General features: G+C 41.3%; 1 protein-coding gene across 2 annotated transcripts; it reads right to left on the bottom strand.

The window, feature by feature from the left end:
• Positions 1 to 213: 213 nt before the first annotated feature.
• Positions 214 to 27,552, bottom strand: LOC114788123 (probable cation-transporting ATPase 13A3). 2 transcript variants are annotated; one of them, XM_028976352.1, is made up of 33 exons: positions 27,400 to 27,552; positions 25,385 to 25,461; positions 23,232 to 23,405; positions 22,864 to 23,034; positions 21,207 to 21,277; positions 20,921 to 21,004; positions 20,098 to 20,167; positions 19,617 to 19,751; positions 19,345 to 19,417; positions 18,878 to 19,009; positions 15,743 to 15,910; positions 14,930 to 15,087; positions 9,472 to 9,660; positions 9,316 to 9,377; positions 8,856 to 9,006; positions 8,661 to 8,777; positions 8,519 to 8,536; positions 8,279 to 8,432; positions 7,774 to 7,894; positions 6,904 to 7,028; positions 6,652 to 6,824; positions 6,158 to 6,277; positions 5,892 to 5,971; positions 5,671 to 5,713; positions 5,471 to 5,580; positions 5,030 to 5,126; positions 4,862 to 4,934; positions 4,536 to 4,713; positions 2,969 to 3,150; positions 1,973 to 2,061; positions 1,305 to 1,385; positions 952 to 1,044; positions 214 to 738 (listed from the first exon to the last, which is right to left on the bottom strand). In XM_028976352.1, the coding sequence occupies exons 2-33, from the start codon at positions 25,433 to 25,435 to the stop codon at positions 553 to 555; spliced, it is 3,729 nt and encodes a 1,242-aa protein (XP_028832185.1). In that variant the 5' UTR covers positions 25,436 to 25,461; positions 27,400 to 27,552; the 3' UTR covers positions 214 to 552. The 2 variants fall into 2 exon arrangements, 1 of the variants encoding a protein (XP_028832185.1); XR_003749505.1 differs by having other exon boundaries at positions 683 to 738; positions 952 to 1,083.
• Positions 27,553 to 27,578: the final 26 nt, after the last annotated feature.

Here is a 27,578-nt window from a genome sequence, read left to right as displayed (position 1 = left end):
CTTCACTATTCATTAAAAAACACTAAATTTACAGCAATTATAGCAGCTTCTCTGTGGACAGAATCTAAGCAGACACCAGGTTATGAGAAGCATTTTAACTCTTATGGTTAAAACCTGATCTGGCATACAAATATTGTACCACAGAGCAAAAATGGCAATGACGATGTAGACACAAGACTGAAACGTACTGTGGTGAAGACGCAGTAGCAGAAATACTGTGCTGTTTTTTTATTTTTTATTTCCATCCATCCAGTACTCATGGCAGATGTGCTCCTGCATCTCTGCACTCATTGGGCATTCATTTATGATGAACGAAGTGGTAACGCACTACAGGCAGTGTAGTATTCATGAATGTCTTAGGAGCTGATCAGTGAGTGCGGGGATATGATGTGGAGAGAGGTCACGGGAGAGTGGAACGACAAAGTCCTAGAAGCTGGTTTTCAAATTGGTGCCAAACATAGAAACACAAAGTTTTAGACAAGTGGATTAGTTTTAGTCACTTTAGCTCCAAGCTAGAGGTCTACAGAGGACGGGAGAGATGGTGTGACAATCTCAACTAGTGCTCGTTTGGAAGACACCAAGGGATGCCTGGTCGTAGGTGCAGCTCTGGGGTTTTGGGGGCCAGTTGGGGTCATCCAGCAGCTCCTGGGCCAAGTGCATGTATCGGGCTCTGGGTGCCCTCCTCTCCTGACAAAACAGCCAGGAGAGGAACCTCGAGCCCCAGCGGTCATTACTCAGCTATGAAACAGAGGACACTGATGAATTTCCCCTCTTTTCCAAAATGCAAAAGTTAGCAACACCACATTTTCAAAATGATATATTCTCCTTAGTTTAGATAGCTATCCAGTTAGACATTTGCTTAAAATAGTAATTCAGTAATACTCTAATCTATGCAGCGGATAATTTAAAGGGCAAGAAAACAGTGAGGAAAGAAAGCATCAACTTGCAAACCTGCAGTAGCTGGGTAGCAGAGGCCACCCCATCCCTTCCTGGCTTGTCTTGGCTGAACACAAGCCTCCATAAGATGATATCAAGGACCAAAGTCTACGGAATATTGCAGTTGGCAGGAGGGAAACAAGATGGCTGCCGATCATACAGGTGCTGGTGTTAAAGTTAACTGATCACAAGTGTGTGTGGTTTTGCTTTGATTTATTTCAGTCATTCAGTGTTGAGGCTGAATCATATTTTAAAATCACAAAGTTAGTAGGTTGTTCAGATAAGTCATTTCAACAAAATTAAATGGTGTGTAAAGCATTGTGGGAAGCTTGATGTCTCAGAAAGTGAAGCAGCTCTAAGTACTTTACCTCCATCAATGTTGCCACAACAGTATTAACCAAAACAATGAGCACCATTTTGAGCCGCCAATCATCAGGGACGCACACAATCTGCAAAGAAAGCAGAGGTGGACCTGAGAGAAGCACACGACAAACGAGAATGGGAAAGTGTGTATGAGTGGATCACTGCATGTGTGTGGCCTGTTCATTTAGGCTGAGCTACAAAAAGAGCATCCTGATTGGTTTACTTGGCAAAATAAGTCAATCAGATTTCTGTGCATTTTATTTAACTTCTAAATTTCACGTCAGACTACAGGATTTACAGGTGTTTGGTTGTGGGAATGTCTGAGCTGTGACGGCACAAAAACATGGAAACGCACAGAGTACCATGTGACGTGGTTCACAGCTTAAAGCTAGAAAACCACGAAACGGATGAAAACGGAGCTGAGAAGGGCAGTGACAGTCATGGTTTTATGTGTTAAGAAACTGTTTATTATCTCTGGTGTCTTTGGTTTCAGTCTGGCAATATCAGAAAAAAAACAAATAAAAATTGATAGAAAAATCCAATAGTTCGATATGGCAAAGTATATTGTGATAATTTTTTGCCATGTCGCCCAGCTCTAAGCTTATGCAATGATGACATTTCTTCACTTTACACACTGGATTGAGTTCTTCTACTAGCAGGGTGCATTGCCTACCTCAAGGAAGCGGTCGATGGCAGGCACAGGAACCAGCAGGATGATGAGGAGAAAGAGGTAAAGGCTTATGCAGGATATAACAAACAGCCCTGATAGAAGTAAAAAATATTAATTGTCAACGTTAAAGTCTGGTGCAACAATGTGACATTAAACATCGATTTTGAATGTCATGAGCTGTGGGCGATATATTGAATATACTCCATGTTCTTGGCTTGTTCCATGTGTGGTGCAGTAAATGACTATATCATGACCATCAAGAATAAAACCTAATGTTATTGATAAACAGACAGTATGTATTTCAAGCAGGCAACTCTCTCCCCCGCATATTCAGAAAACTCTCTCGGTGCATGGGTGTTTGTACTAGTCTACCAGTAGAGAAAAGAGAATCCACAAAGACACGTGAAAGCCCACAAGATTTCCGAGATATTAATTGGAGATGGAGGTGGATGACTTGGTTCTAAAAAAAAACCCAAAAACCTCACAAATGCAGTTTTAACGCACATTCAGCAGGACAACAACCCTAAGCACAGGATGTCAAAGAAGTGGCCCAGTCACAAAATGCACAAAATCAGGTAATCATGGAACACAAGACAGAAAACAGAAAAAGTCCAATCAAGGAAATAGGGAACCGGAGAACCCAGAAATATCATATTGTTTAAACTCATAACATAGGTGTCCTTTAATGCAACAACAGGCCAACTTTAGCATTTATATAGTGATTTGTGTATCGTGATATAGCTTTAAACTATTGTGATATTTTTAGCTCAGCCCAATTATTATTGCCAAGCTCTATACTGTGTTTTAAATTTGAACTATTTTTTATGTCCACTCTGCAATTTTGTTCATAAGACAAAGCAGGAACTCCAGATTCAAGTGAGATGGCTTGTATTAACAATGCATTTAATAATGTGTGTCTAATCTTGTCATACAAAAAATGAGGTCACACAGGTTTGTTTCACATTCTCAAGTCCTGTAAATAAAGGGGTAAATGCTCACAGTTTTTGTAGCTGGGCTGTCTGAAGGGCTTCCCTTTTGAGAAGATTATGGCCACAACAAGGTACTGGAAGGACGAGATGAAGAACAACGTGGTGTTTTCATAGTTCTTGATGTTCTTGTGGTCAATGTGCAGGGTTTCATTGTGACTGATGGTGAAACCTGCTCGGGTAGTGTTACACGCACTGCAGAGAGAAAGAAATGAAATAGGGATGCACGATATTTCGAAAAATTATCGTTATCATGATAGTAGTATACACAATATCTGTATCGCAAAGAGTTGTGATAAATGAAATTTATGCTGCGTCTGAAAAAGCATACTATATACTATTGTGACGAGCCGTCGCTGCGAGGTCAGGAAAGGAGAAATCAGCTCCATCATGAGGGTTTCGGAATAACGCTTTTTATTGAATGGAAGCCAGTAGGTGGCGCTAACAGCCAATACCTACTCCTTCGGCTTCCACGTAACACATTTACCTGTAACATGGTTAACTATTTGCAGTCCCTATTATTTATATAATTATTTGCAACACAGGGCCGGCCTCCGCCGCCACACTATATTGTATGTGAAAAACAGTATGCGAGGCGAGTAGTATGTCCGAATTCATAGTATTTGAAAAACAATAAACGAGAAGTACCTGGATGACTACTTCCAGCCAAATTATGTAGTAGCCATTCGATGGACACTTCACTATCCCATAAGGCAGCGGCATCATATTCGAAACATGGAGTGAGTACCTTAAGGGGAACATTGTTCATTGTGGCTAAATTACACTTGTGATAATTGCCTTATGGGATAGTGAAGTGTCCATCGAATGCCTACTACAGAATTCGGCTGGAAGTAGTAGGTCATCCGGGTACTTCTCATTTACTGTTTTTCGAATACTATGAATTCCGACATACTACTAGCCTCGCATACTGCATTAATTTATGTGCCAAGAATTTGTGTGTCCAAATTTGACCAATCAGATGGGCCCTTACTTTCTTTATACCCGCCTCCCAAGTAGGTGATATAATACTATTGGCTAGACCGGGCCATGTAATGTTTACATGTTAATATTAAATTTTGTGGATGTTGACAATATGTTAGTGTTTCCACTACATACTTATTTATTTAAGGCCTGTACACTTTGTTTAATAGTATTTTTTTATTTCACTTTTGTTTAATAATATATATATATTAGCCTGAATTAGATTTAATTAGATCAGATGAATATATATTAGCTGTTTATTTTCAGTATGATCATTACATGTATAAATGATTTTAAAAATAGCTAATAATAATAATAATAATTTAAAAAGCATTTATCTAGGGAAATGTTATATCGCAAGAAATATCATTATCGCAATATTCAACAACAATATCGCATATTTTCCCAATATCCTGCAGCCCTAGAATGAAACAGAAATAACTGCTAAAAGAACTGAAGAAATAAAACACTTTGCAAATGATGGAATCTTTCTGTGTACCGATGGCTTCCTTACTATCCCTACTACACATCCTTACCACATGTGTTCTAGGGAAGATTTTTTGATATTTACTTCACATGGAAACTACAAAAATACTCACTTTGAGTCAGGCGTCCATATTTCATACCAGCTCTGGTACCTCACCCAAACAAACGAAAGGGCCTGGAAGCTGAGTGCCACTAGAATCTGTGCTAGCACTGAGAACAAAAGTGGCCCTGAGATCAGACTGGATGGTGGCCGCTGCGCAACCAGCTCCTTCCAGGCAGGATTCAGGCTCACTGATTGCAGACAGAATTATTTATGACCAACTGAAAATAATAACCACGGGTGGCTAATGCTGTAGCAAATATTGTCTATGTAATAAGGTAAGGCAGCTATTTCTGGAAATTAATAATTGCTTTCATGAGGTATGTTCTGTTTACTCACTTGTAAAAGCTATGACGAGGATGATGAACACATCGATGAAGAGGAATTGGAAATCTCCCAAGTTGCTCAGGGCCTAAAAGATATAAAGAAATACAACACAATGAACACTATTAACAAAAATTTTATTTGAACTGGCATGATATTAAAAAAAGAAATGAGTGAACTCACAGAGTAAAGTAAAGTAACACTGATATACTGGATGATGCTGTACAGGGCCATGAATTTAAAAACACAGAAAGAGGTAATAAGAGCTGCACGACCCTCCCTGTAAGAAAAAAACATTTTCACAAAATGGCCCAGATTTTCATTTTTTTTTCTGTGTAGTATGTAATCTGAAATAATAGCTTTTGGAGGCCACAAGGGGGAGATATATCTTGTCAACACATTTGCTCGTTCACAATTATGCTAAGCCTTTACAGTTTAGAAAACTGTATTTATTTACTTGAACAATGCTGATACATATTCACAATAATCAGATAATTTTACTGACAAAGCTTAAAAAAGCGTTTAAATAAAGATGAAATCAGTATTTGCATGACTGTATATTGTAATGTGTTGCTTTTATTAGCGGTTTTATTAATTTATAAGATGTGTTTGGTCATTTCCTACCTGATGAGGCTGGGAACACAAGAAATGTTTGGAGTGGTGGAAGTGAACGGAGAGGCTACTGACGCTTCCAGTTCGGAGAGGGAGATTCCACTGTGAGCTCGCTTCAGGGCCTTAGAGGCAGAGAGAAAAAGATTTTGGGGAAACATCAATTCTCACTTTTTTTTTCTGTGAAAGAGTGTGAATGTGAGGTGTCCACTTACACCACAGTCATTTGCACCATCACCACACATCCCCACATAGTAGCTGCAAATTTAATGAAGAGATGTATAATGAACACTGACAGATGAATCGTTTGATAGCGAAATGTGTAACTGATTGAAGTGTGACACATGCTGATGACAGATGACATATACTGATATCCTTTTTAGTGATAACTGAGCCCAGTGCCATAAGCAGTGATGGATAAATACTTTGGACTCACTCAACACTCTGCAGAATCTCGACCAGCTGGGTCTTCTGGTCGGGAGACATCCGGGCAAACACAGTCCCATGCAACACCAACTGCCAACAAGCACAACATGGAATAAAAAAAGACAAACCATTTTCATGACTGGCATTTCCAAAAATAAAAGCAACTCAAAAGGATTGTCTATTAATGCATTCCATTAAAATAGTTCATAATTGACCCAATTGTAATTACACTAATGTCAACAGAATGAGGGTTTAAGGTGAGATTCGAGCGCAGACCTTAGGCACCAGCTCCGGGAAGTGCTCAGTGATGACAGCCAAGGACTTGCCATTCATAGAAAAGTGGTACTGGTCCCTTTGTTCGTAATCAACAACTGTGTCAGAGGCCATGTCTGCTACCTAAAAATATTTTTTAAAAAATACTTTAACATAGGCATATCGAGTGGTAAAAGCAATAATAGAGAACATATTAGCTAGTCTTGGCAGAAGTGTCCACCGGTGTCCTGATGATAATCACAGATACTTCAAAGTGAGGTGAAACTGAGCAAAACCACCGTCCCTACACACTGCTCCCCGGGCACCTTTCATGGCTGCCCACTGCTCACTGAGGTAATAATTATCTAAAGACAAACACTGCAGGCCCCAACTAGAGACCAATGTAAGTTTTGGGACCATTCCTTAACATTTTTATTTGATTTGAAAGGATCTCTAGAGTTGTTTATGTTCAGATGTGAAACGCCATTAGAGCATGTTGTAATAAATTGTCTTCCCACCTGAATATGGCTCTTCTTAATGACAAGAGGGGTAGGGCTGTCGGCATAATGCCAGTAGATCTTAGCTGCCTGCCCCCCTCGGGGTGCCTGTGCTTCAGCGATGATGACCCTTTCTTGAGGGTCGATCATCCCACAGTCCCTTGCCACTGAAATTGCTGTCAGCATGTTATCCCCTTCAAAAAAACAATGGAAATGGTTAATTAAATTCAAAACTGAATTCTATTATCCTGTTCTGAAAAACACTCAGTTCACCTGTAATCATCACCGTGCGAATGTTAGCAAGTCGAAGATCCTGTAAAACTCTTGGTGTCTCAGGCTTCAGTTTGTTTTGCATGATGATCAGGCCCAAGAAATTCATGTCAGCCTCTATTTGATCTCTGCAAAAAGGAAAAGTGAAAAAGCATTTCTCAGATGTGTATCCACTGGCATCCCTCAGGTCTAGGTGCTTGATCCTCTTCTGACCTCCCACTAAATAAGGTCTCTTGGAGAGGAGCTACCCTCACATACCACATATATCCTCTCATTTTCCTCCTGCTAAGTCACATGTTTGTGCCCAGATATTTCTCTTTGTCCTCTTCAACATTAGAAAAATTTGTCCACTGGCAAATCAAATGTCTAAACTGGGCTACTGTAATTCACTTCTGGCAGGTCCTGAGCACCATTCAATCAATCAAAAAATGTACACTGGCACAAAGCGGCTTGTATCAGAACGGCTCAAGGCCCCTAGAGAGCAACCAAAGGCAACCTCAACATCTGCAACTCATCAAAAATGCATCAATCTTCAATTCAATGTTTCAATCTTCAATTCAAATTCTCCCATGCCACCCAATAGCTACGGTTCCTCCACTGGTTTCATACAGCTGCCTACATCAGAAAATATACAGATTAAAAATATTGATGCTTGCCTACACCACACCACATTCCCTCCGATACTTCAGCACTGCTTGACCAGTCCCATCATCATTCAAAGTGTCTAAACATGTCTGAACTGTTGAAGAATTGACTCACTGAAAGGCTTAAAATGTCAACTAAAGACCTGCCCCTCTCTGAAGTTTTTGGAATAGGTCTGTCCTGTTTTTATTCCACATTTTTGTTAAAAAAGTATGTTCGTTATTACTAAACCTGTTGAGGGTTTGCACTTTGTGCCAGGTCAGTTTGGTCTCTAGCTGACAGTTTGCCAAGCCTATCACACGAAATCCATGGCTGGTGTAACCTTCCAAAACTTCGGTGAAGTTCACAGGAACTGAAAGAGAAGAGGATAAACACAAGTTATCAGGTTACTCAGCTCAGCACTAGTACATGCATGATTTCTATTATACTTGATCACCTGACAACTCATTTGCATGTTCATCCCAGCTAGTGAGATGGAACTAGCCTAGTGGGTAACACACTCGCCTATGAACCGTACTGCATCTGATTGTAAGATGCTCAGGATAAGGGTGTCTGCTAATGGTAATGAATATCAATGAGCCTTCCCAAATGAAATAACTACTGAATAGTGATAATCAAAAGGCCGATTATCCATGCATGATGCCAAGTGATTGGTTTCATCTTAATTATAATTATATTCTTGACCATGAGAGTTTCACACTCACTAAACTGTGAGTAGAATTTGAAAGTGTCTGACCTGTTGAGCTCTTGCATAGGCTGGCCACCACCTCTGGTGCTCCCTTCAGGTAGGCCTCCATATGCTTTTCTCCCAGCCTGCGTGTAACCACACTCATGCGTTGCAGTGCAGAGGAGAAGGGAAACTGACGCACAATCCCCAGCTCGTATGTTGGCTGCAGAAGGACAGCAAAGACTGTGATGCACTGAATACTCTGGGGTCCAAATACTAGAAACAGAGAGTGACAGCCTGATGGCTTACCGGTAGCTCATATAGCTCCTGCAACAAAAACACATTAGAAAAAATGCCTCAGTTAACATTTACTCCACATCCTCTATAAAAACCAATAGATAGATATATAGTAATAAAGGGTCTGTCAGTATGTTGGATAATCCTTGCCTACCATGCCTTCGTCCACAGTGGCTGTGACCTCAGGTACCAGGTTCTTGGGTGGCCGTACTACTGTGGGCATTAGTGGGTTGTGGAGCGATGTTTCCTCCTCTGTTGCCTCCTCCAGAATCTGAGTTAAAAGAATAAAGTGTAGAATTAAAGAAATAATCACATTGAATGAGAATGACATAAACGATGACAGACTTACCCAGCCAGTGGCATTGAACATCTTTAGGTCCAGTGGGTCTCCTGACAGCTCCCCATTAATTTTGGTCAAGGAGTGGCATGTTGCCATGCAGGCCAGGAATGGCGACTCCACTGGACAGTCTTTATAAGGATCATGCTCTGGCTGTGAAAAACTGTAAGACACGGAGTAGGTGATGAGAGTCTGTCATACACTAATTCATACAGACAGAACACTGCACTACCTAGAGAAATAAAGCTGTACGTGTAACATCTTATCTTAAAGCGGTGTTTCCCAAACCTATTCGTGCATTTCACTGTTGCAGCACACCTGATCCAAGTGATCAGATTATTATCACGGCCTTTATTAGCACTATCAGGTGAATTGGTAAATAGAAAAACTGAAACAGGTCAGAGGGTCATGAGGAACAGGATTGGGAAACACAGTCTTACAGTAAGCAATCAACTCATCAGTCAGAGCTCACCTGGCATTTTCAGCTCTCTGAACAGCCCAAAGGTCTAGGCCATCCTCTGTAAGAGTACCTGTCTGCATTTTGATTGAAAAATTGGTGCTCATATTACATTTAAGGATCAAACAGACACAAATGTCAAATCTGATTAACAAAAAAAACTTCTTAAACCTTGTCAAAGCACACTAGGTTTAGCTGGCCACATATATTGATTCTCTGAGGGCTGATGCAAAAGATTCCAGCTCGTTTGAGACGGCGCTGGGCATAGACGATTCCCGCTGTCATTGCAGCAGGTAGTGCAGGTGGCACGGTGATAGTGATGATGTCCAAGGATTCAATAACAATGGTTTTGGCTGGAACCTAGAAATGAATCAGATGTGGGACCATGACATCATTATCTGAGTGAGAGCGTGGAAGCCTTGTATTACACCAGTGGTTATCTGTCAGGGATACAAGGCAGACTCACAAACTGAGGGATTTAATGAATAATTAACTGGGCAAATTAAAATGATCAGGTAATCAGGAACACAACACAGAGAACACAAAAATACACTCTGGGAAAATGGAACATCAGGGTCGTGACATTATCAAATGTTTCACAACGAGTATCATATCTTGAAATAGTTGGCTCCCCAAGCCATTACGACTATTATTAACTAGCTTACACAGGAGGCAATTTTATATTCAGAGTATTTGGCAGACTCTATCTGACTTTATCCCAAGCGACTTACACAGGTGCTTTAAAATATTGATCATTGAAATCCCTCGTTTGGTTCACTATGACCCAATAATGTAGATACTGTTTGCATAACAACTCAGAACAGAACTCAGAACAGAGAAGTCTAGATAAATGCTTTCCTAGTACCTTGAGAGATGGTGGTACCAGTGTAGCAGTGCTGGAGGATCGGAGAGATCAAGGTTCAGAGTGAGGAGTGATGGATCTGAGGTAAGAGGGTGCTGACAATTCCTTGGCTTGTAGGCAAGCACCAGTATTTTGAATTTGTTGCAAGCAGCTATTGGAAGCCAGTGGAAATGCAGCAATGGATTGGTGTGGAAGAATCTTGGAAGGATGAAAACAAGTTGTGATGCAGTTCTGATGTTCTGGATTAGCTGGAGAGGTCGAGTAGTGCTAAGAAGAAAACCAGGCAGGAGTGAGTTACAGTAGTCCAATTTGGAGATGACCAGAGATTGGAGAAGTATCTTATTATACCTTGCACTGCACCTCGTATTCTCCAAGCCTCCAGTACTGCTCGCCTGGTCCCTCCATCTCTCAAGGTAAAAGGAAGACACTCATCTAGACTCTTCTCTGTCTTGACCGTTCGGTGGTGGAATTAACTTCCCCTTGAGTACTTTCAAATGGCAGCTCAAGACCTTCCTCTTTAGAGAATATTTAGATTAACTTGTAACCTTCTTATTTTCTTACTTATGTATAGAAACTACAACAGAGTGAATAAAAAGATTATATTCATAGTCGGGAGTCCTAGTGAACCAGAATTGATCACTTCATTGATTGTAACATGGAAGCACAATGTAAGTTGCTCTGGATAAGGGCGTCTGCCAAATGCCTTAAATGTAAATGTAGATGTAAATCTGAAAAGCAAGTGTTGATAAAAATCGACACATCCTCCTAATGCTGTAGAGAAGGATTGACATGAGCAAGAGAGACTGGACATGTGAGACGAGTAGGAGAGAGAATTGTCCATGGTTAACCCAGTGGCAGAGGGAGAGATTCAAGAACTGTCCAGGGAGATTTTAAGGTCCTGTTGTGGGGAGAAATCAAAGAGGATGAATAGCAGTTTAGTTGTTGGGGTTGAGTTTCAGAGGGACCCAGGATGAAATGTCAGACAGGCAAGCAGAGATTTTGGTGGACACATTTACATCTGATGGTGGAAAAGAAAGTTGGGTGTCATTTGCATAGAAGTGATAGGATAACCCATGAATAGATATGACCTCACCAAGCGATTAGGTGTAAAGGGAGAACAGGAGGGGGCCAAGTGCTGAGCTCTGAGGGACACCATTCGAGAGCTTGTGATGTGCAGATGTGTTACCATGTCAGATGTGTAACTATGTCACCTGGTAAGTTTTATCCTCCAATAAGGAAGCTCTATTCCTCCAGATAGGAAGCTATCCACTCCTAGGGATGGTCAGGAGAGTTTTGAGGTTGACTGTGTCAAATGTTGCTAAAGGTTCCAGAAAATTAGCACTGATGACAATTTTGCTGATCTAACTGCATGTAGTTTCTCTGTAACTGGCAGAAAAGCAGTCTCTGTGGAGTGGGCAGTTTTGAAAGCAGACTGTTTCCTGAAGGATGTTCTGGCTAAGGGATCCTTGATGCAAGAGTCTAATTTATTTTTTGTAAAAGTTGTTTTTTGCAGTAGTTACTTCAACTTAAAAATTCTTAAGAAGATTGTGATATGTTTGTGTATATATGATATGTCCTAGTCAAATTGTGATTTCCTCCATTTCCATTCTAATGCTCCCTGTGATTGCTACCTACTGCATTAGAGAGCCACGGAATAGGAGAAGTCCTCTTGAGTTTGGATGAAGTCTGTAGTTAAAGATGGGCAACTGAAGACTAGGTCTAAGATATTTATTTCTGTGTGAGTTGCTGTAAGTCAAATTGAAGGAGCAGAGGAGATATAGAAGACAGGAGAACTGGAGCTTGTCCTTTTGAAGATTGAAGACTCCAAGGAGAATTAATAGGGTATTAATCTGGGACTCACTTAGAAGAGTGTCATGTTCATCTACAAAGAGTACAAGGGGGACAGTAGACAATAATGGCCTGTAGATTGACTGGATGAAGAGTATGAAGAGCAGTATGAAGAGATATAAATGTGAAGCACCAGGTTCTGGATAGCATGAAACCTAAACCCCCACCTCTCCCATTTTCTCATGGGCCATCTGTGCCAGCTCGACCCCCAGTGGTAGCCTAGCGGTTAAGGAAGCGGCCCTGTAATCAGAATCAATTCGTAACCAGAATCAGCCTGTCATAGCTACCCACTGCTCACCAAGAGTGATGGTAAAAAGCAGAGGACACATTTTGTTGTGTGCACCATGTGCTGTGCTGCATTGTTCCACAATGACAATCACTTCACTTTCACAACAAGCCTTTCTTACCCTGAGTATTACGGTCAGTGTCTGCATCTCGTGTCATGTTGTGTGTGGCTGCTATTCCCCAGCAAGTACTGGGGAATAGCGGTGCCCTTCGCTCACTTCCAAGTTGTGGATTCCTGATCACGTTTCCTCCCTAGTGTAAAAACCCATCAGGCTCGGCCGAATATCTCCAGCTCTATCTGCACCTAATGCGCCACCTGGTGTAACGGCAGGCATTACAGGAAAATGAATGCAGTTATAATTATGAGCCATTATTGGGCAATTCGATACCAATGGGTCAGATGTGGCCTAGTATAGCTTTCTCGTGTAGCTTGTAGTCCAGTGACATTGTTGTGCATCACATCAACTTGTCCATTTTAGTTGCATTTATTAGTATTGCATAAATGTTATTTTATTGAAGTTTTGTACACTTTTGACACCCATTATTCACAGAATTTTATTGTGGAGATTTGTTTTAACAAGTGAGACTAGTTTTCTGTGTCCTGTGTATCACATGCAAGTTCTCAAACTGCTTATATGGCTTTTGTCATAACTTTATATTAAACTTCCCAGTAGTAAAGCATGATAAGTACTACATACATACGGGGGTGTTATCGTATAATCGATGCGTCACGATGGAAATGTGAATGATATTGCATCGATGCAGTGCAAAACCTAATCGATTATATCATAATGGTGATGTCCTGGCGATGGTATAAGAATTCTGAATAATGAGACCAGTGAAGGTCTATCTGTCATAGTTGTTCATAGATCTGACCACTAGTAATGGGGATAAAGTAACTTGTGTTATCAAAATGTCCTGTGCATCACGTAGAGAATCGTCCACTAATAACAGCAACAACAACAACTAGAAAACGGAAGTTTGTGAACAAACCTCGATTTTGGCTTGGAAAGCAGTGAAAGGTTAAAAGACGAGAGGATGAAACGATGAAGGGAAAGAAAGGGATCATTGTTGAATTAGTTAAATTTGTGGAATTACAATTGTCAAAAGTTAAGATAGTAGATGAGGAAACATGAAGAGTGGAATCGTTGTTGAATTCGTTCATTTCGTGGAATAGCTGAAATTGTAATACATTGTAATACAAGACATGAGCGGAAAAAAGGTATGAAGAAAAAGAGTGAAATCACTGTTAAATGAGTTAATTTTGTGAAATTGGTAAAAAAAAAAAAAACAGATATTTGCATATATTAACGCAAGAAATTTGGTTACGTTTAAAGCACGATAAAATATTTGCATGTTAGCATGCTAATGATGGCATTCAAACTTAAAAATGCTAATGGGGCAGGGTCATGATGCATCACATGAAATTTGGTGACATATTGAAGCATGCTGAAAAATTTGCAAGTTATCATTAAATGTGGTTGAATATGTTAAGTTTGTTGAATGGGTTAAATATGTGGTGGTTTGAAAGCTAAAAATGTGACTAATGTTACACTGTAAAATGCATAGGAGTGAATGGGAGGATGGAGAGAAAAAGGAGTGGGAGATGGGGGATGATGGGAAAGAGGTTAAATGTGGTTAAATTGGATAAACTTAAATTGGATAAACAAAGAGTTGAAATGTGTGATGGTTGAAAGGCTGAAAGTGTTGTCATTGTTGCTCTGTAAAATGCATGGAAGTGAATTGGAGGATAAAGAAAGAGTGATAAGGGAGGAGTGAGGGTTAAAGAGTGAAAGAGAAAATTAAGTTGACTTCAGATGGTGTGTACCAAGGTGTGTACCAAATTTCATCTGAATATGTTGAAATTTGAGGAGCCGAGGACGGATTAAATTTCCTATTATAAGTTAATGAGAAAAAAGAAGCGATGAAAAAGAAGTGTTAAGGTGTGGCTATTTGACAAATATAAATTAATAAATAAATAAATGCAATGAGGGGGTCATGGAGATGCGAAATATTGAGTTTGGGGGATGTGCAATGAAAACTGTAGAGGAGAAGCATATAGAATTTTTTTCCCGGAAAAGAATAATGATAAGAAGGAGAAGAGGAAGAAATAGAAGAAAAAGTTTTCAAGCCAAAATAATTTACAGTAACACACAAGTTAAAAGTTTAAAAGTTAAAGCACACAATTTTATTCCTAATATGGATGACTACTGAATGTCATCTACTGTCAGTACTGTAGGCAATCACACAACAAAGGATATAACCTTTAACACTACATATAAATACACCACAGCTGAATCTGAGATCGGAAATTCTGTATCTGTCTACTATTGTATTTGGCTGTGGATGACATCAGAGTTTGGAATACTGGACAACTGATCTTTTATTTGGCGGGATCATTAAATCTCAGCTGGAACCATAAATTAGGAGTATAGTCCAAAGTATGGAAAAACTGCAACTATGAGGGAGATTTAAAAGCACTTTCATTGTCATCATTCACTTAAAAAGATTATTTTATTTCTGGGTTGTATATGATCTGGTGATGTTCTGGTAGCACCTTTCATAAACTTTCTCTGTGAACATAGATAAAATGTCCACTCTGAAAACAGGGAATTCATTATTCAAAGACACTACCTGGTTCATGATGCTGAGGACAATGGTGTATATAAACCCAACCGCTGCCACTCCCACCAGACACAGCAGAAAGAGATAAGCATCTCTGTACAGCTTGAAATCAGTAGGTTTAGGGTAGAGGATGGTGCGCACAAGCTGCCCTTTCTCTGTGTTGAAACCTGCAGCACAATACAATCATGTATGGCTCATGAGGAAATAAATATAAAAAAATATTCTGTGACTGTTTCATGTATGACATGTATGAAAAAACAATTTATAAAATCAAATATCAGCCTCATGATTAAAACCACTAACAGAAAATACAAAATAATGCCATCGATCAACTAATTTTCTCAAATGTCATAATCAATTATGCAGCAGATGAACACTGGTGTTTTTGGACGAAAAAAAAATAAAAAAATCTAAGAATATTTGACAAGGACAGTTCACAAATTGTGCGTCTGCAAAACAGCAGCTCTTCCTGGTTTGAAGAGTTTACCACCAAGTTTTCCATAGAAGTAAAACCAGAAACAGGGTCATGGATGCTCAAGACTCACTGAGGTACAGGTGGAGTATAAGTAGCCTGTCTGGCTACCCTGAAACATTTTCCTGAAAACCTTAATGCTGGAAACCTGTCAAACCCATGGCTATTCTGGGTGATCTATGCAATATTATGTAGGTGGTTTTAATATTGTGTACATTCAATGCAGGCCTTAGCAAAGGCCCAAATGCAAAGCCCATCAAAACCTACAATGATTATGCTACACACTGCACAAAATTAAACATTATGAGTGTACTAGAACTCCCACAAGTGAAAAACAGCCTGAGACTGACCTGTGCGGACCACCAGGGCTTTGACCAGTTCTCCAGTGTAGAAACGTGTCTGGATAACATGGGTGCCACAGAACAATGTGTGCCGTTTGTGCTCCTCTGTGCTGTACGTGGTCAGCCCCTCTGCTCCTGAGGTGGGCAAGCTGGTCTTGGTCACTGGCACACTCTCCCCTGCATGGTGTAAATGTGAGAGGTCAGGGATCAGGGTCTTGAAAATAATATGCAAAGAATTAGCTCAGTTAGATATGTTAGATTAAGCTTCATATTGGCATTACACCCTTTTTGGACTTTATTTACAATGCATAATGTCATGACCAGCATAGATCACAGTGCTCAAATTTTCTTTGTCAAATACACAGTCATACACCGTACGATATGCAGTGAAATGCTTTTGCTACTGCTAGACCTCAATATTGCAAATTTGCAAGTATTCAAGTGAAAAAAAAAACAATATGCAAATAACCCAAATATTACAAATGTATGTTTTTAAACATTAAATATGTTTAGAGTTGTGCAAATTTTCTGCAAAATTCTGGGGGGAGGTGAGTCCAGAAGCAATTGAAAGTGCTGGGGTGTATTAGTGTTATGTCCTATGTAGTGTTGTTGTTGTTGAGAGCTCGTACAGCCTGCGGGAAGAAGCTCCACCTCATTCTCGCTGTGTTGGCCTTCAGGGAGCAGAAGTGCTTCCCTGATCGCAGCAGAGAGAAGAGTCCATTGTTGGGGTGGGTGAGGTCCTTCCCTATCTTCCTGGCCCTGGTCCAGCACCGCTTGCTGTAGATTGATTGAAGGTCAGGGAGCTTGGTACAAATGATGCGTTCAGCTAATCGAACCACCCTCTGTAGGGCTCGCCTGTCCTGCATGGTGCTGTTCCTGAACCAGGTTGAGATGTTTCCCATCAGGATGCTCTCAATAGTGCAGGAGTAGAAGTTCCTGAGCAGCTTGGAGAGCAGTCTAAAGTCTCTTAGGCGTCTAAGGTGGTAGAGACGATGCTGGGCCTTTTTCACCACGGTCTTGATGTGACAGGACCATGACAGGTCCTGCGTGATGTGAACACCGAGGTATCAGAAGCTGTCCACTCTCTCCACTGGGCTCCTGTTGATGACAGGGGTCTGGTAGGTCCTCTCCTGCTTGGTACTCAAGTCCACTATTAACTCCTTTGTCTTGTTGATGTTCAGGTGGAGATTGTTCCTCTGGCACCAATTCTCCAGATTTCCAACCTCCTCCAAGTAGGCTGTCTCGTCGTTGTCAGAGATCAGGCCCACCATGACAGTGTCGTCAGTAAACTTAATGATGGTGGTGGAGTTTGTAGTGGCTGTACAGAGAGTACAGCAGGGGGCTCAAAACACAGCCCTGGGGGCACCAGTGATGAGAGTGATGGCGGCTGAGACATGTCCACCCATCTTTACTGTTTTACATCCCTGGACGTTTGCTCCCACGTGTTCTGTGTAGCTGGCTGTGTTTTTGTGTCCTGTCTCTTTTAGGTTGACTTCGTGAAAGGAGTTGAAGCCTACCAGCTCCACCTACCGTATGCCTATTGGTCACCTCCACCTATATAAAGAGACTTTGGATGGTGTTCAGGAGGTCCCCAGGGTCCACGGAGATCTGCAAGGAGCTCTCATTTGTGTGCCTTGTTGTTTTGTGTGATAGACCCCTTTGTTGTTAGCCTGTTAGCTTTTTGGCCCTTTTTGGTTAACTTGTGCATGTTTGAGTTATCCCCGCTGGACCATCCCTTCCTTTAGGCTGTTCTGATGTTGGTTAGCTGTCCTGAATCCGCTGTTTTATTGTACCTGTTAGCACCCTGTAAATAAAAGCACTGTTTGTATCCTTTGTTTGGTTGTGTGTGTGAAACAGTGGACCTCCTCCTCTCCACACCCTTGTCGCGTTTCTTAGACCTGTGGTCTGCCAGTTAGGAAGTTGGAGATCCACTGAGTCCCAGGTGTTGGTGGTGAGTGTGGAAGGGATTATCGTGTTAAATGCTGAACTATAGTCAATGAAAAGCCTTTTAACATGGAACCTATTCAGTAGCACCTGAAGTGACGAGAACATTGTGCCTTATTTTGGACATCTGGACACAATCTATAGCCAGTGTAAACCAGCTTCATACACATTTTTACTAAATAATTTCCATGACTTTTCATGGGCAAATCAAAAAGTCAAATTTACCAAGATTTTGTAAAACTAAAATTAGAATGCCTGAATAAAATGCCCTCTTAAGGTTTGGCCAAAGACCTTCAGCTGTAATATTTATTACTTTTAAGAGGGGTTTGAATATGGAAGTAACACAAGCAGTACCATGTGACATGGTTCACTGCATAAATGGATGGTAGGGGATGGTAGTAGCCTAGTGGGTAACACACTTGCCTATGAACCAGAAGACTACAGAGTCACAGGTTCAAATCCCACTTACTATCATTGTGTCCCTGAGCAAGACACTTAAACCTAAGTTGCTCCAGGGGGGACTGTAACTACTGATTGTAAGTCACTCTGGACAAGGGCGTCTGATAAATGCTGTAAATGTAAATAAATCTAGCAAAGTTTATACAGACCTGCGCTCATTGCAAATGTAAAAATGCAGCCTTACGGGAACCATGTACTTCATTTTACATTCATGTGCCAACCAGATTTCAATTACTTTTCCAACTTTATATGTTTATTTATTATTCCAAAACATTTGGAATGACTTTTCCAGGTTTCCAATGACCGTATGAACCCTATTTACAAAACATGCACAACACATTTCATGAAAACAGCATACTATACTGTATACTTAAAAGGTTATGGTTTTATGTGGAATGTATCTGATTGGCCTACAACAAAAATGCATTTACAATGCATTATAAAATTCTTAGAAAGGTTACAACACTTCGCACCAAGCACATGACTGTAAATTAATGTCTAGATCAAAGTCTTACAGTAGTAGAATGACTAGCACAATCATATTTTTCATAACGGCTTTCCTGGAAAGTTGTTCCCATGCATGTTCTGTTTGGCAAATTAGAGGTCTGTGCAGGATCCCCTGCACTGGTTTAATGAATAACCCTGAGAATGTCAGTCCACCATTATTATCAGCCAGAGAACCTCTCCCAAATCTGTGCATGAAGACAAATCAATACAAGCAAATATTTAAGAAGTACAAACCTGTGAGCATGCTCTCATTGACTATGCAGGTCCCGTTGATCACAACTGCGTCACAAGGCATTATAGTGCCATTGGCTGGAATGACAATGACATCACCTGGGACCAAGTCAGTGGACATGATGTCCTCAGTTTCTGGGATCACAGAAGTCCAAAGGGATTAGCAAAACATGTCACTTAGGATGTCTGTATTCTTCAAGGTACAAACTTTTCAGATGTGTTTTGTGTGATTTTTAGATGTACAGCTGAGATGCGACACATCACTGTTTTATTGCAGTTTGTGTCGCACATAGGAGGGTCTGGACAGTCACTACTTTTTTTATCATGCCATCTTGACCATTCAAGAGTAAAGTCTGATGATTGTGCAAGAAATAATAAAACCGGGCATGTCTGACTACACCAAACCTGGCCAAGTAATGACTTTAGAGCTCAATTAAAGACATTTGCGTAGTCACATTTCACATACGTACCTTTACCAGCTCTACACACTGATACACGCACAATACTGTGGTCTGCAACCATGTCATGCAGCATCACATATTGCTAAAATACAAGCAAATACACAAGCATGAATCAAAGCGCGGCGTCAGCTGTGAATCACATGCTACTAAAAAAATGAAGCAATCACGAATAATCTTGTTCCGATTAGATTTGATAAACACAATGGCCTCTTAAAGCCATTAAACGAGAGTATAACGTTTTATGCCCACAATGACTGCATGCAAAGCGGGTGACTGCTCACCTTTTTAATAGTATACAGAGAGATGGCTATGGAAATGACTGACATGAATACAATGGCAGCAGCGTAGTAATAGTACTCATCTGCGCTCCACAGAATGACACTGAACAGCTGGAAGACATAGAAGGGATTCAGCACCTGGAGAAGAGACAGAAGCCGCATGTCAAATGGCAATAGTGAAAACAGACAGTAAAAGCAGGAAATTCAGTATGACACTGTAAAAAGAAAACATTAACTTCTAACATTACTTTTTTTTTTTAACCAAAATTTTGAAACCAAGTATTTTTTTGCCTAAATTCTGTACTTAGCAAAGAATTAGTTTAGTTAATGTTTCAGTGATCAAATAACTAAATAACTAAAAACGATTCAAGCAAAACTGAATCTTGCCTAAACTTTTTTATCACAGTGTTGAATTCAAATCCGGTTAGGAGAACAGCTTTTAAAAACCAGTTTAGACAAACAACAACAAGAAAAAAAAACTGACCTCTTTAATTAGCAGCTTGAATAATGAAGGCACTTTCACAGTAATTTCATTAATTCCAAAGAACAACTTCCTGTTGACATACACAAGATGAGCAGTAAGTAATAAGTAACAACTCTGGCCATGTCAGTACAATAATTATGAGGTGTCATGGTGGAACCCGGGACGACAGGATACATCTGAGCACTGACTGCAGGCCACGCGCCCCTGTTTCCCCACACCGGGATCCCATATTAAACTGTGAACCTGACAGATGGAGGGGGATGCTGTTTTGTGCTCAGCTGTTTGTCCTATCTCTTGTCCTGGTCGGAGTCGGTGTGACTCCGGGTTTAAAGAGTCAGGTCACGTTCCTCGTCAGAGTGGTGTCACTCTGGGGCTTTCTTGTGCTGTTTCTTTGCCTGTTTCCACACCCCCCTTTCCAAAGCTGATTCCTGTGTGTTGGAGTGTGTGTGAATTAGACATATGAATGGGCCTTTTTGTGTCTACTCCTATTTGCAAGTAATGCAAATAGGGACAGTGGTGGCCTAGCGGGTAAGGAATCAGATTCGTAATCAGAAGGTTGCTGGTTTGAATCCCGAGGTACCACTGAGGTGCCACTGAGCAAAGCACTGTCCCCACACACTGCTCCCCGGGCGCCTGTCATGGCTGCCCACTGCTCACCAAGGGTGATGGTTAAATGCTGAGGATACATTTCGTTGTGTGTGCTGTGCTGTGTTTCACAATGTGTGGAACTATTTTTTGTGAGCAATGTGTGTGTTTTATATGGGATTCTTACAAATACTGAGTATTAGTGCATGCGTGTTTATTTATAGTGCTCTGCTTGTACCTGTATTCCTGGATGTGTCTACTGAGGCCAGTAGTGTGCTCAGAGTATATGGAGGAGCAGCTAAGGCCAAGGTCCTCAAGACCACTGAGGACAGCACATACATGTAAAACACAATATACACAAGTTCACACACTCAGTACAAAACAACTGAACAAACATACTTGCCCTTGAAATTCTGATATCTGAAATATTTTTAAACAGTAACAATTACTAAAGATTTTTGGGATATTTGGAATAAGCATTAAGGTGTGCCAGCATTAACTTTACGAAAGGGTAAAAATCTTACTTTATAACTTCAAAGTTCTGAACTGTGTCATTCCAGAAGTATTGCATGCAGTGGTGGCTGAAGTAGGGAATCTGACACAGAAAAATGAAGGGAGTATATGCAGATATTGAGCAACAAAATTCACATAATCTCTCACTCATTAAACATTACACGTCTTATGGACATGCAGATCATGTCAATATTGCGTCCATTGGTCCAAGACCGATTCTAGAATTTTACACGACGTGCAAACTGTCTACTATTTTGACAACTAACAACTAACCCCACTTGGACATCAATATGCAGTTTAACCCTGACTTGGTCCCAGAACTTTTTTGGACATCATGGGGACGTCTAACACAGGTGCAAGAAATTGACATTACCCACTGCGCATAGACACGTTGAAGCAACGTCTTTGTCAGGTCATGTTCACACATCTGCTGGTGGTCTGCTGACGAAGCAAGACTCTGACGATAGATGACATATTTATTTTTATGTCTTTCGAACGTCAATCAGACCTCTGTATAAGAGCACATTCTAGTCCAAATGAGGTCATTCCCACTCCACAGATACATTAAAGTGATGTCTTTTTTCAGGTCATCTTTGCATGTCTGCTGTTGGTCCTCTGAAGGTGCAGGTGAATTTTAAGAACATAAAATTTAACCTGAGATGTTCATGTCTGCTTGTTGCAGTGAGTTGCACATTATTTTCTGGACTGTGAAAAGTGGCTTTTTGGTTTTTGTATTAATCTAGTAGGTTATGTTTAGTATTGGTATTGAATGCATGGGCAACCTGTTTTGCTTACAAATATGGGGACTTAGGATTGTATGATAGCATATTTATAATGGGTGTGCCTCAGAGCATTTAAAGCATGGACCACAAAGAGAACACACAGGACTGAATCTCTCAACTGTTGTTTTGTATTGTATATATTTGATATAGTGGTGAATGGAATTAATAAAAATGGAAAGAAAATAGTGGGCAGATTTTATTTTATTTTTTTTTGTAAAGCATGATGTGTAGAACTGTAACATGTATTCCAGAAGGTGGAGGAAGTGTCAAAATAAAAATGCATAGTTTAAAATGCATAAGCATTTCCAGATGCATACAGAGATGTAAAGCATTTCCAGTTCAAATCCGCTGCTGAGACGATCAAATGAAGCTGTAGGGAAATGAAATGGAACAGAACACCACCTCATGAAATGGCACTAGTTATGCACAGAGCCTAGAAACAGTAGGCCTGTTTACATTTTTAAATGAGTTTAAAAGACATTCACAGTGACCTCATTTGGACTAGAATGAGCCCTTATACAGAGGTCCTACGGACAAAAAATACAAGACGTTCAGAAGACACGTAACCTGGTGTCATAGTCTGGAGCCTCAGAGGATCAACAGCGGACATGCAAAGATGACCTGAAAAAGACGTCACTTCAATGGACTACAATGAGTCCTTATATGGAGGTCCTACCAAGGTAAATACTGTACGTTTGGAAGATGTGAAAAAAAACACGTCATCTGGTGTCACAGTCTGCACCTTCAGCAGACCAACAGTGGACGTGTGAAGATGACATAACAAAGATGTGTCTATGCGTAGTGAGCAGGGACAAAATACAACGTGTGCATTTTCAGCCACAAAAATATACTATACTTTCTATCAGAATGCTTCATGAAAATCTACCTGCAGATGTTGGATGTGGGTGGGTTTTTCTAGAGATTCTGTTGTTGGGGCAACGGGGAGTGTGCCATGACCATTGGCTGAGGCGATGTGGAGATCCACAGCATCAAATGGTTTTCTCCCACGAGAGAGCATCACATGCACCCTCACACGGAACCAGCGTTTGAACTCATCCTGTAACCAGTTCAACTGATATTAGTTGAAGTCGATCAATTTCATCCTTCACATTCAATCACATAAGCCCAGTTAGACCACACTTCCCAACCCCCAGCAGGCCGTCATTCCTGCATCAGTGAGAGGTCCAGCACAGTGTGGCGATCACTGACAGCCTGCAACAGAGGCACTACTGAAAGCAGGGGAGGTGGGATTACTGTGGATCTGAGCAGCAGGATCCGAGCGTCTCGGACCGCGCAGCGCGTGCAGGTGCTCTTCACACTCCACTCAGGCAGCCAATAAAGCAGCAGGAGGAGGAGACCCCCGGTGCACAGCACCCCCAACCCCATCAGAGCCATCTTCCATCGACACGGCTGGTAACCCCACATGTCCTGGAGGATAACCAGAGAGGAAACACATATGCTCAGCTGAGGTTTCTTAGTAAATGCTACAATTTTAAATATTCCAAGTTCCAAGAACCTGGAAATGACGGTTAATATGGGTGATAGAAAATATACAGCAATATTTTATGTGGCGATATTGTATTGATACAGGGACATCAAATGTTAATATTTTTGTATACAAATTTAGCCCAAAATTCAGTTATGTTGTTTTGGCAGAATTATTAATGTAATCCACACAGATCATACACAGCATCTTGTATATCAGATGCAGAAACATTTTCAGTAAACTGTAGAATATGAACAGTATCACAATATATCATGATATTATCGTATTGTGACCAATGTATTGTGATATGTATCATATCGTGAGATCCTTGCCAATACACACCCCTAGCTGTTAATAAACTGAATAGTTGTCAGATTGAAATGTTGTCAGCATCAAGTATCAATAGGGTTGTAGTAGTCTGGTGGGTACCAGATATCTGCTCCTGGCGAAATAATCGCATCCCCCCTGACTAGTAATCCTTAAATCTAGAGTTTAAAGGCCTTAAAAATACTGCCAACCCAGTAAATAAAATAAAACAAGCCGCCGGTCACTGCGTGCTGTGCACTTCCAAGTTTACTAAGTGCAGCGCGCTTGTCAGCTTGCCCGACCGGTTCTGCAACAGTTAGGGTTAGGTTTAGGCCGTGGCACGGTGGCTTTCGGAGTACACGTGAGCATGCGTGCACGGAACCGATCAGGCAAGTGGTACCGACTGGGTACTGACAGCGCGTATGGAAATGACCAGGGGCAGTCCTAGCCTGTTCGTGCCCTGTGCAAAAACTTTATTGGAAATCCTGGAATCCTGGTGGGGCTGCATGATAAAATATGAACAAGCATTGTGCAGAATAATTTCTGAAAATATTTTTAAACTGTACAGCTGAATGTAGAAGCTCCCCAGGCGCCTGTCATGGCTGCCCGCTGCTCACCAAAGGAGATGAGATAAATGCAGACGACACACTTTGTTGTGTCACCGTGTGCTGTTCTTCACAATGACAATCACTTCACTTTCAATTGCTCGGATATTGTTTTATCTGGTATATGGTTATGCTATATGTTGATGTATCTGTAAAAAGTTTATTAAGTAACGTCCTGCTGCAGTGCCTTTGCTATGGACACGTTACCCTTTCAAAAACATTAAAATTTACTTATCAAATTATATACTTATCAGCTCAGCACAATGAATGGCTTAAGGGAATAATTGACTTAAAAGGAGCAGCCTGTGTGAACCTGAGGAGTTATGCATGACTTCAGAGTGAACACGCCACTATCATTCAGTTTCTTCAGGAAACACAGAGGACCAAGGAACATTCTGAGCAGAACAAAACAGCAGTAATTCCAATTCACAAATACCAGCCAGTGCAAGAAAGAACAGCCCTGGTCCCCCACTAAACATTTAAACAAACGCTGTCAGTCCTCCAATTTATGGATTTGGCACTCACTTTTACTAAAGACAACTTACAAATACCATAGAATATGCTCAGAAATGTACTAGGTTTAGTGAACCACTGAACACGGATGGACTGCTGTATAGGAGGCCATGACTAAGGGTTTCCATCGTCCCGAATTGTCCAGGACATCCCGAAATATGTGGGATTTTGATTTTAACCCTTTTGGGGCAACTCCAGTTCGGTATTCCAATCAAAGCCTCGTCGGCCAATACTAGACTACTGTAAGCAGGGCAAAACTCATGCAAATATGGCTATGAGTTATAAACTGTTTCAGGCATGTGGGCCTCATTCTGCAAGATCACTTTATATAGATGTATTATTATGGCCCTGCAATATGAAGCAAAACTACAGATCCCATAATTCACTGCTTATCCAGAGCGATTTGCCTTGAGTCATTTTTAAAGGAGAAACACACTGGTCGTCATGCTGACATTCCACCGTAGTCTGTGTCTGTGAGTCGGTGGCAGGGAACTCACCATTTCATCCTCCTGACCCTTGTTGATTAGCTTCATCCCATTCTTCTCCATTTTGGCACAGAGGCACAATGGACCAACTGCAAACACGAGAGCAGCCAGACATCCAGCAATAAACGTCTCATCAAGCTGTAAAACAGCTTTCGCTGTGAATATCAGGAAAAAGCCCTGACTTTGAAGGAAACAGCTGCATTCGAAAGGTCAGAAGCTACCGCAACATGACAGATTCACTCAGTGCTCTTTCCATACAGCAGAGCTAAATATTACAGGAAAATAAATATTACGAGGAAAGAAAAAGTCAACACCTAAAAAACATTCATTGTAGGCAGCTACTTTAAATAGAACACAATAGAACAGAAAAGAGTCTAAACATACAGATGACCTTCAAAGTTTCGCTTAACACTGACATAAAGCACAGTGTGTAAAGAAAAATCCTTTCATTCAGTCAGGTCAAAATTTGACTTTCATCACCTATATGATATGAAATTGCTGCCGTGTGTTTTAAAATGCGTTCGCCCATTAGACAACACACTCTGAAATAGAGAATGTCAGGTCAGCGGAATTTTTGTGCCGTAGTTATGTAATAAAACCCATCACAACAAACTTACACGGAGGTAGCTTCTTTGTCATTTATCTGAAACTAGCTATCTTGGATCCATAAAAGGGGCCCTTCAAGCGGCGACGTGTAAAAAAACGATGTCTGCCTGAGCGAAACAAAAATGCAGGCAAAACCAACTCCTTCTATAGACCTGGAAATAATGCAAAGGAAAGGAAAGGTATAAAGATCCCGCAATGCCATCACTCCACGCCTGTTGTCTTGTGTGAGTACAAGCCAAACACCAAAAGCCTATTCTGACAAGACACGTGACATAATAAGAAACCGTCGTTCCACACCGAGAGGCCGGCTGCAGATGCAACATTGTTCGAGTAAAACTGGCCCTGGCCAGCTGGGGAAGGCGGCGGTCTCGCCACAGATGTCTCCGCCGCTTGTTTTTCCGTCCGGCACCACGGCCGCACGGCGCGGCGCCGCTGCCTTGAGCGGCAACAGATCACGCTGTGCAGGTATTTTCCGCCCTGGAACTGGAACTTGTGCAAGTGTTCGCCTGCTGATCTGCCCCGGGAACATTCCTGGCTGATCGCCGCTTACGGTTGTCTGGACTCGCGAGTCCTAAATAAACTGTGACGATTACTAATGTCGATTCGCAGACACATTATTGTGTATTCGTCTGCTGTGCTGAAAGAGAGCGCATACAAAACAACAGCTGTCCATCTGCACATGTTACTTGGACTTGATTTAGTAGTTTCGTGGTATGTTTGGCCCATTCCCGTGCCGTGACTCGTCCTTCAAGTGTCTACTGACAGAATTACGAGCATCACCCACCAACGTGAAGGTGGGACCCCGAGCGTTCAGTTCCACCCACCACCCCTTCCGATCCATTCACATCGCGAAGGCAAACGTGAGGGAGCTTTGTGTGTTTTTTTTGTCCCTAAGCTCTGGATCCCAATACCAGTGGAGATTATGGGAACAAGCTCCCCCCCACCCAAAAAAAAAAAAAAAAAAAACCTGCACGAAAACAGCAAAATTGCTCCCAGAAGATGAAGATCAAGTGTCCATCGTGTTCATTTAACCTACCCTCCTTCATAACTGTGCCTGTATTTGCATTTGCAAAGTACCTTGGGCTGAAAATACCTAATTAAAGCTGCTTTATTATTATTATTATTATTATTATTATCACGGACAGTCAAGAGTGTCGAAACCGAACTCCGCGCGGTCGCAGATTTTATATTCTACACGTTTAATCACCACAAGTTCGCCATGAAGACGGGTCGCTTGGTACAGACCGGAAAGAAACGACACGTTACGTGGAGAAGTTTTTTGTTTTTTAAAGTTAACTGAAGCAGCGCGAGCGGAAGAGCGGACACGAAGGGCGCGAAAGACGCCTCAGCGTGGGGACCACGAAGCCAACTCGACACGCACACGCACACGTACACGGTAAAAAAAAAGAAGGTAAAGTTACCCTCGCCGGCTCGAGTCCTGGGGTGTTACATGGCTTCCGGCGCGGCGCTGCGCGGCGCGCACATGTGGTCACATCTGCAGAGCTGCGCATCAAACGGCCGAAATCCGCCGGACTGTCGCGGGGAGGAAGTTCGGGACAGGATGTGAGGTCACTCGAGGAGCGAAAAAGGCGCTAAATTC

Source organism: Denticeps clupeoides, chromosome 4 (genome assembly GCF_900700375.1).
Source record: "Denticeps clupeoides chromosome 4, fDenClu1.1, whole genome shotgun sequence".
Classification (NCBI taxonomy): domain Eukaryota; kingdom Metazoa; phylum Chordata; class Actinopteri; order Clupeiformes; family Denticipitidae; genus Denticeps; species Denticeps clupeoides.
This window is presented reverse-complemented; position numbering and strand designations above follow the sequence as displayed.

What these genes read in the sequence shown, in the direction of transcription:
- LOC114788123 (XM_028976352.1), bottom strand. Translation starts at nt 25,435, where the DNA reads ATGGAGAAGAATGGGATGAAGCTAATCAACAAGGGTCAGGAGGATGAA. An exon ending in CAATGAGAGCATGCTCACAG is followed by an intron (nt 15,911 to 18,877) that starts GTTTGTACTTCT and finishes TACACCATGCAG; the next exon opens with GGGAGAGTGTGCCAGTGACC. An exon ending in AGCCCTGGTGGTCCGCACAG is followed by an intron (nt 15,088 to 15,742) that starts GTCAGTCTCAGG and finishes ATTGTGCTGCAG; the next exon opens with GTTTCAACACAGAGAAAGGG.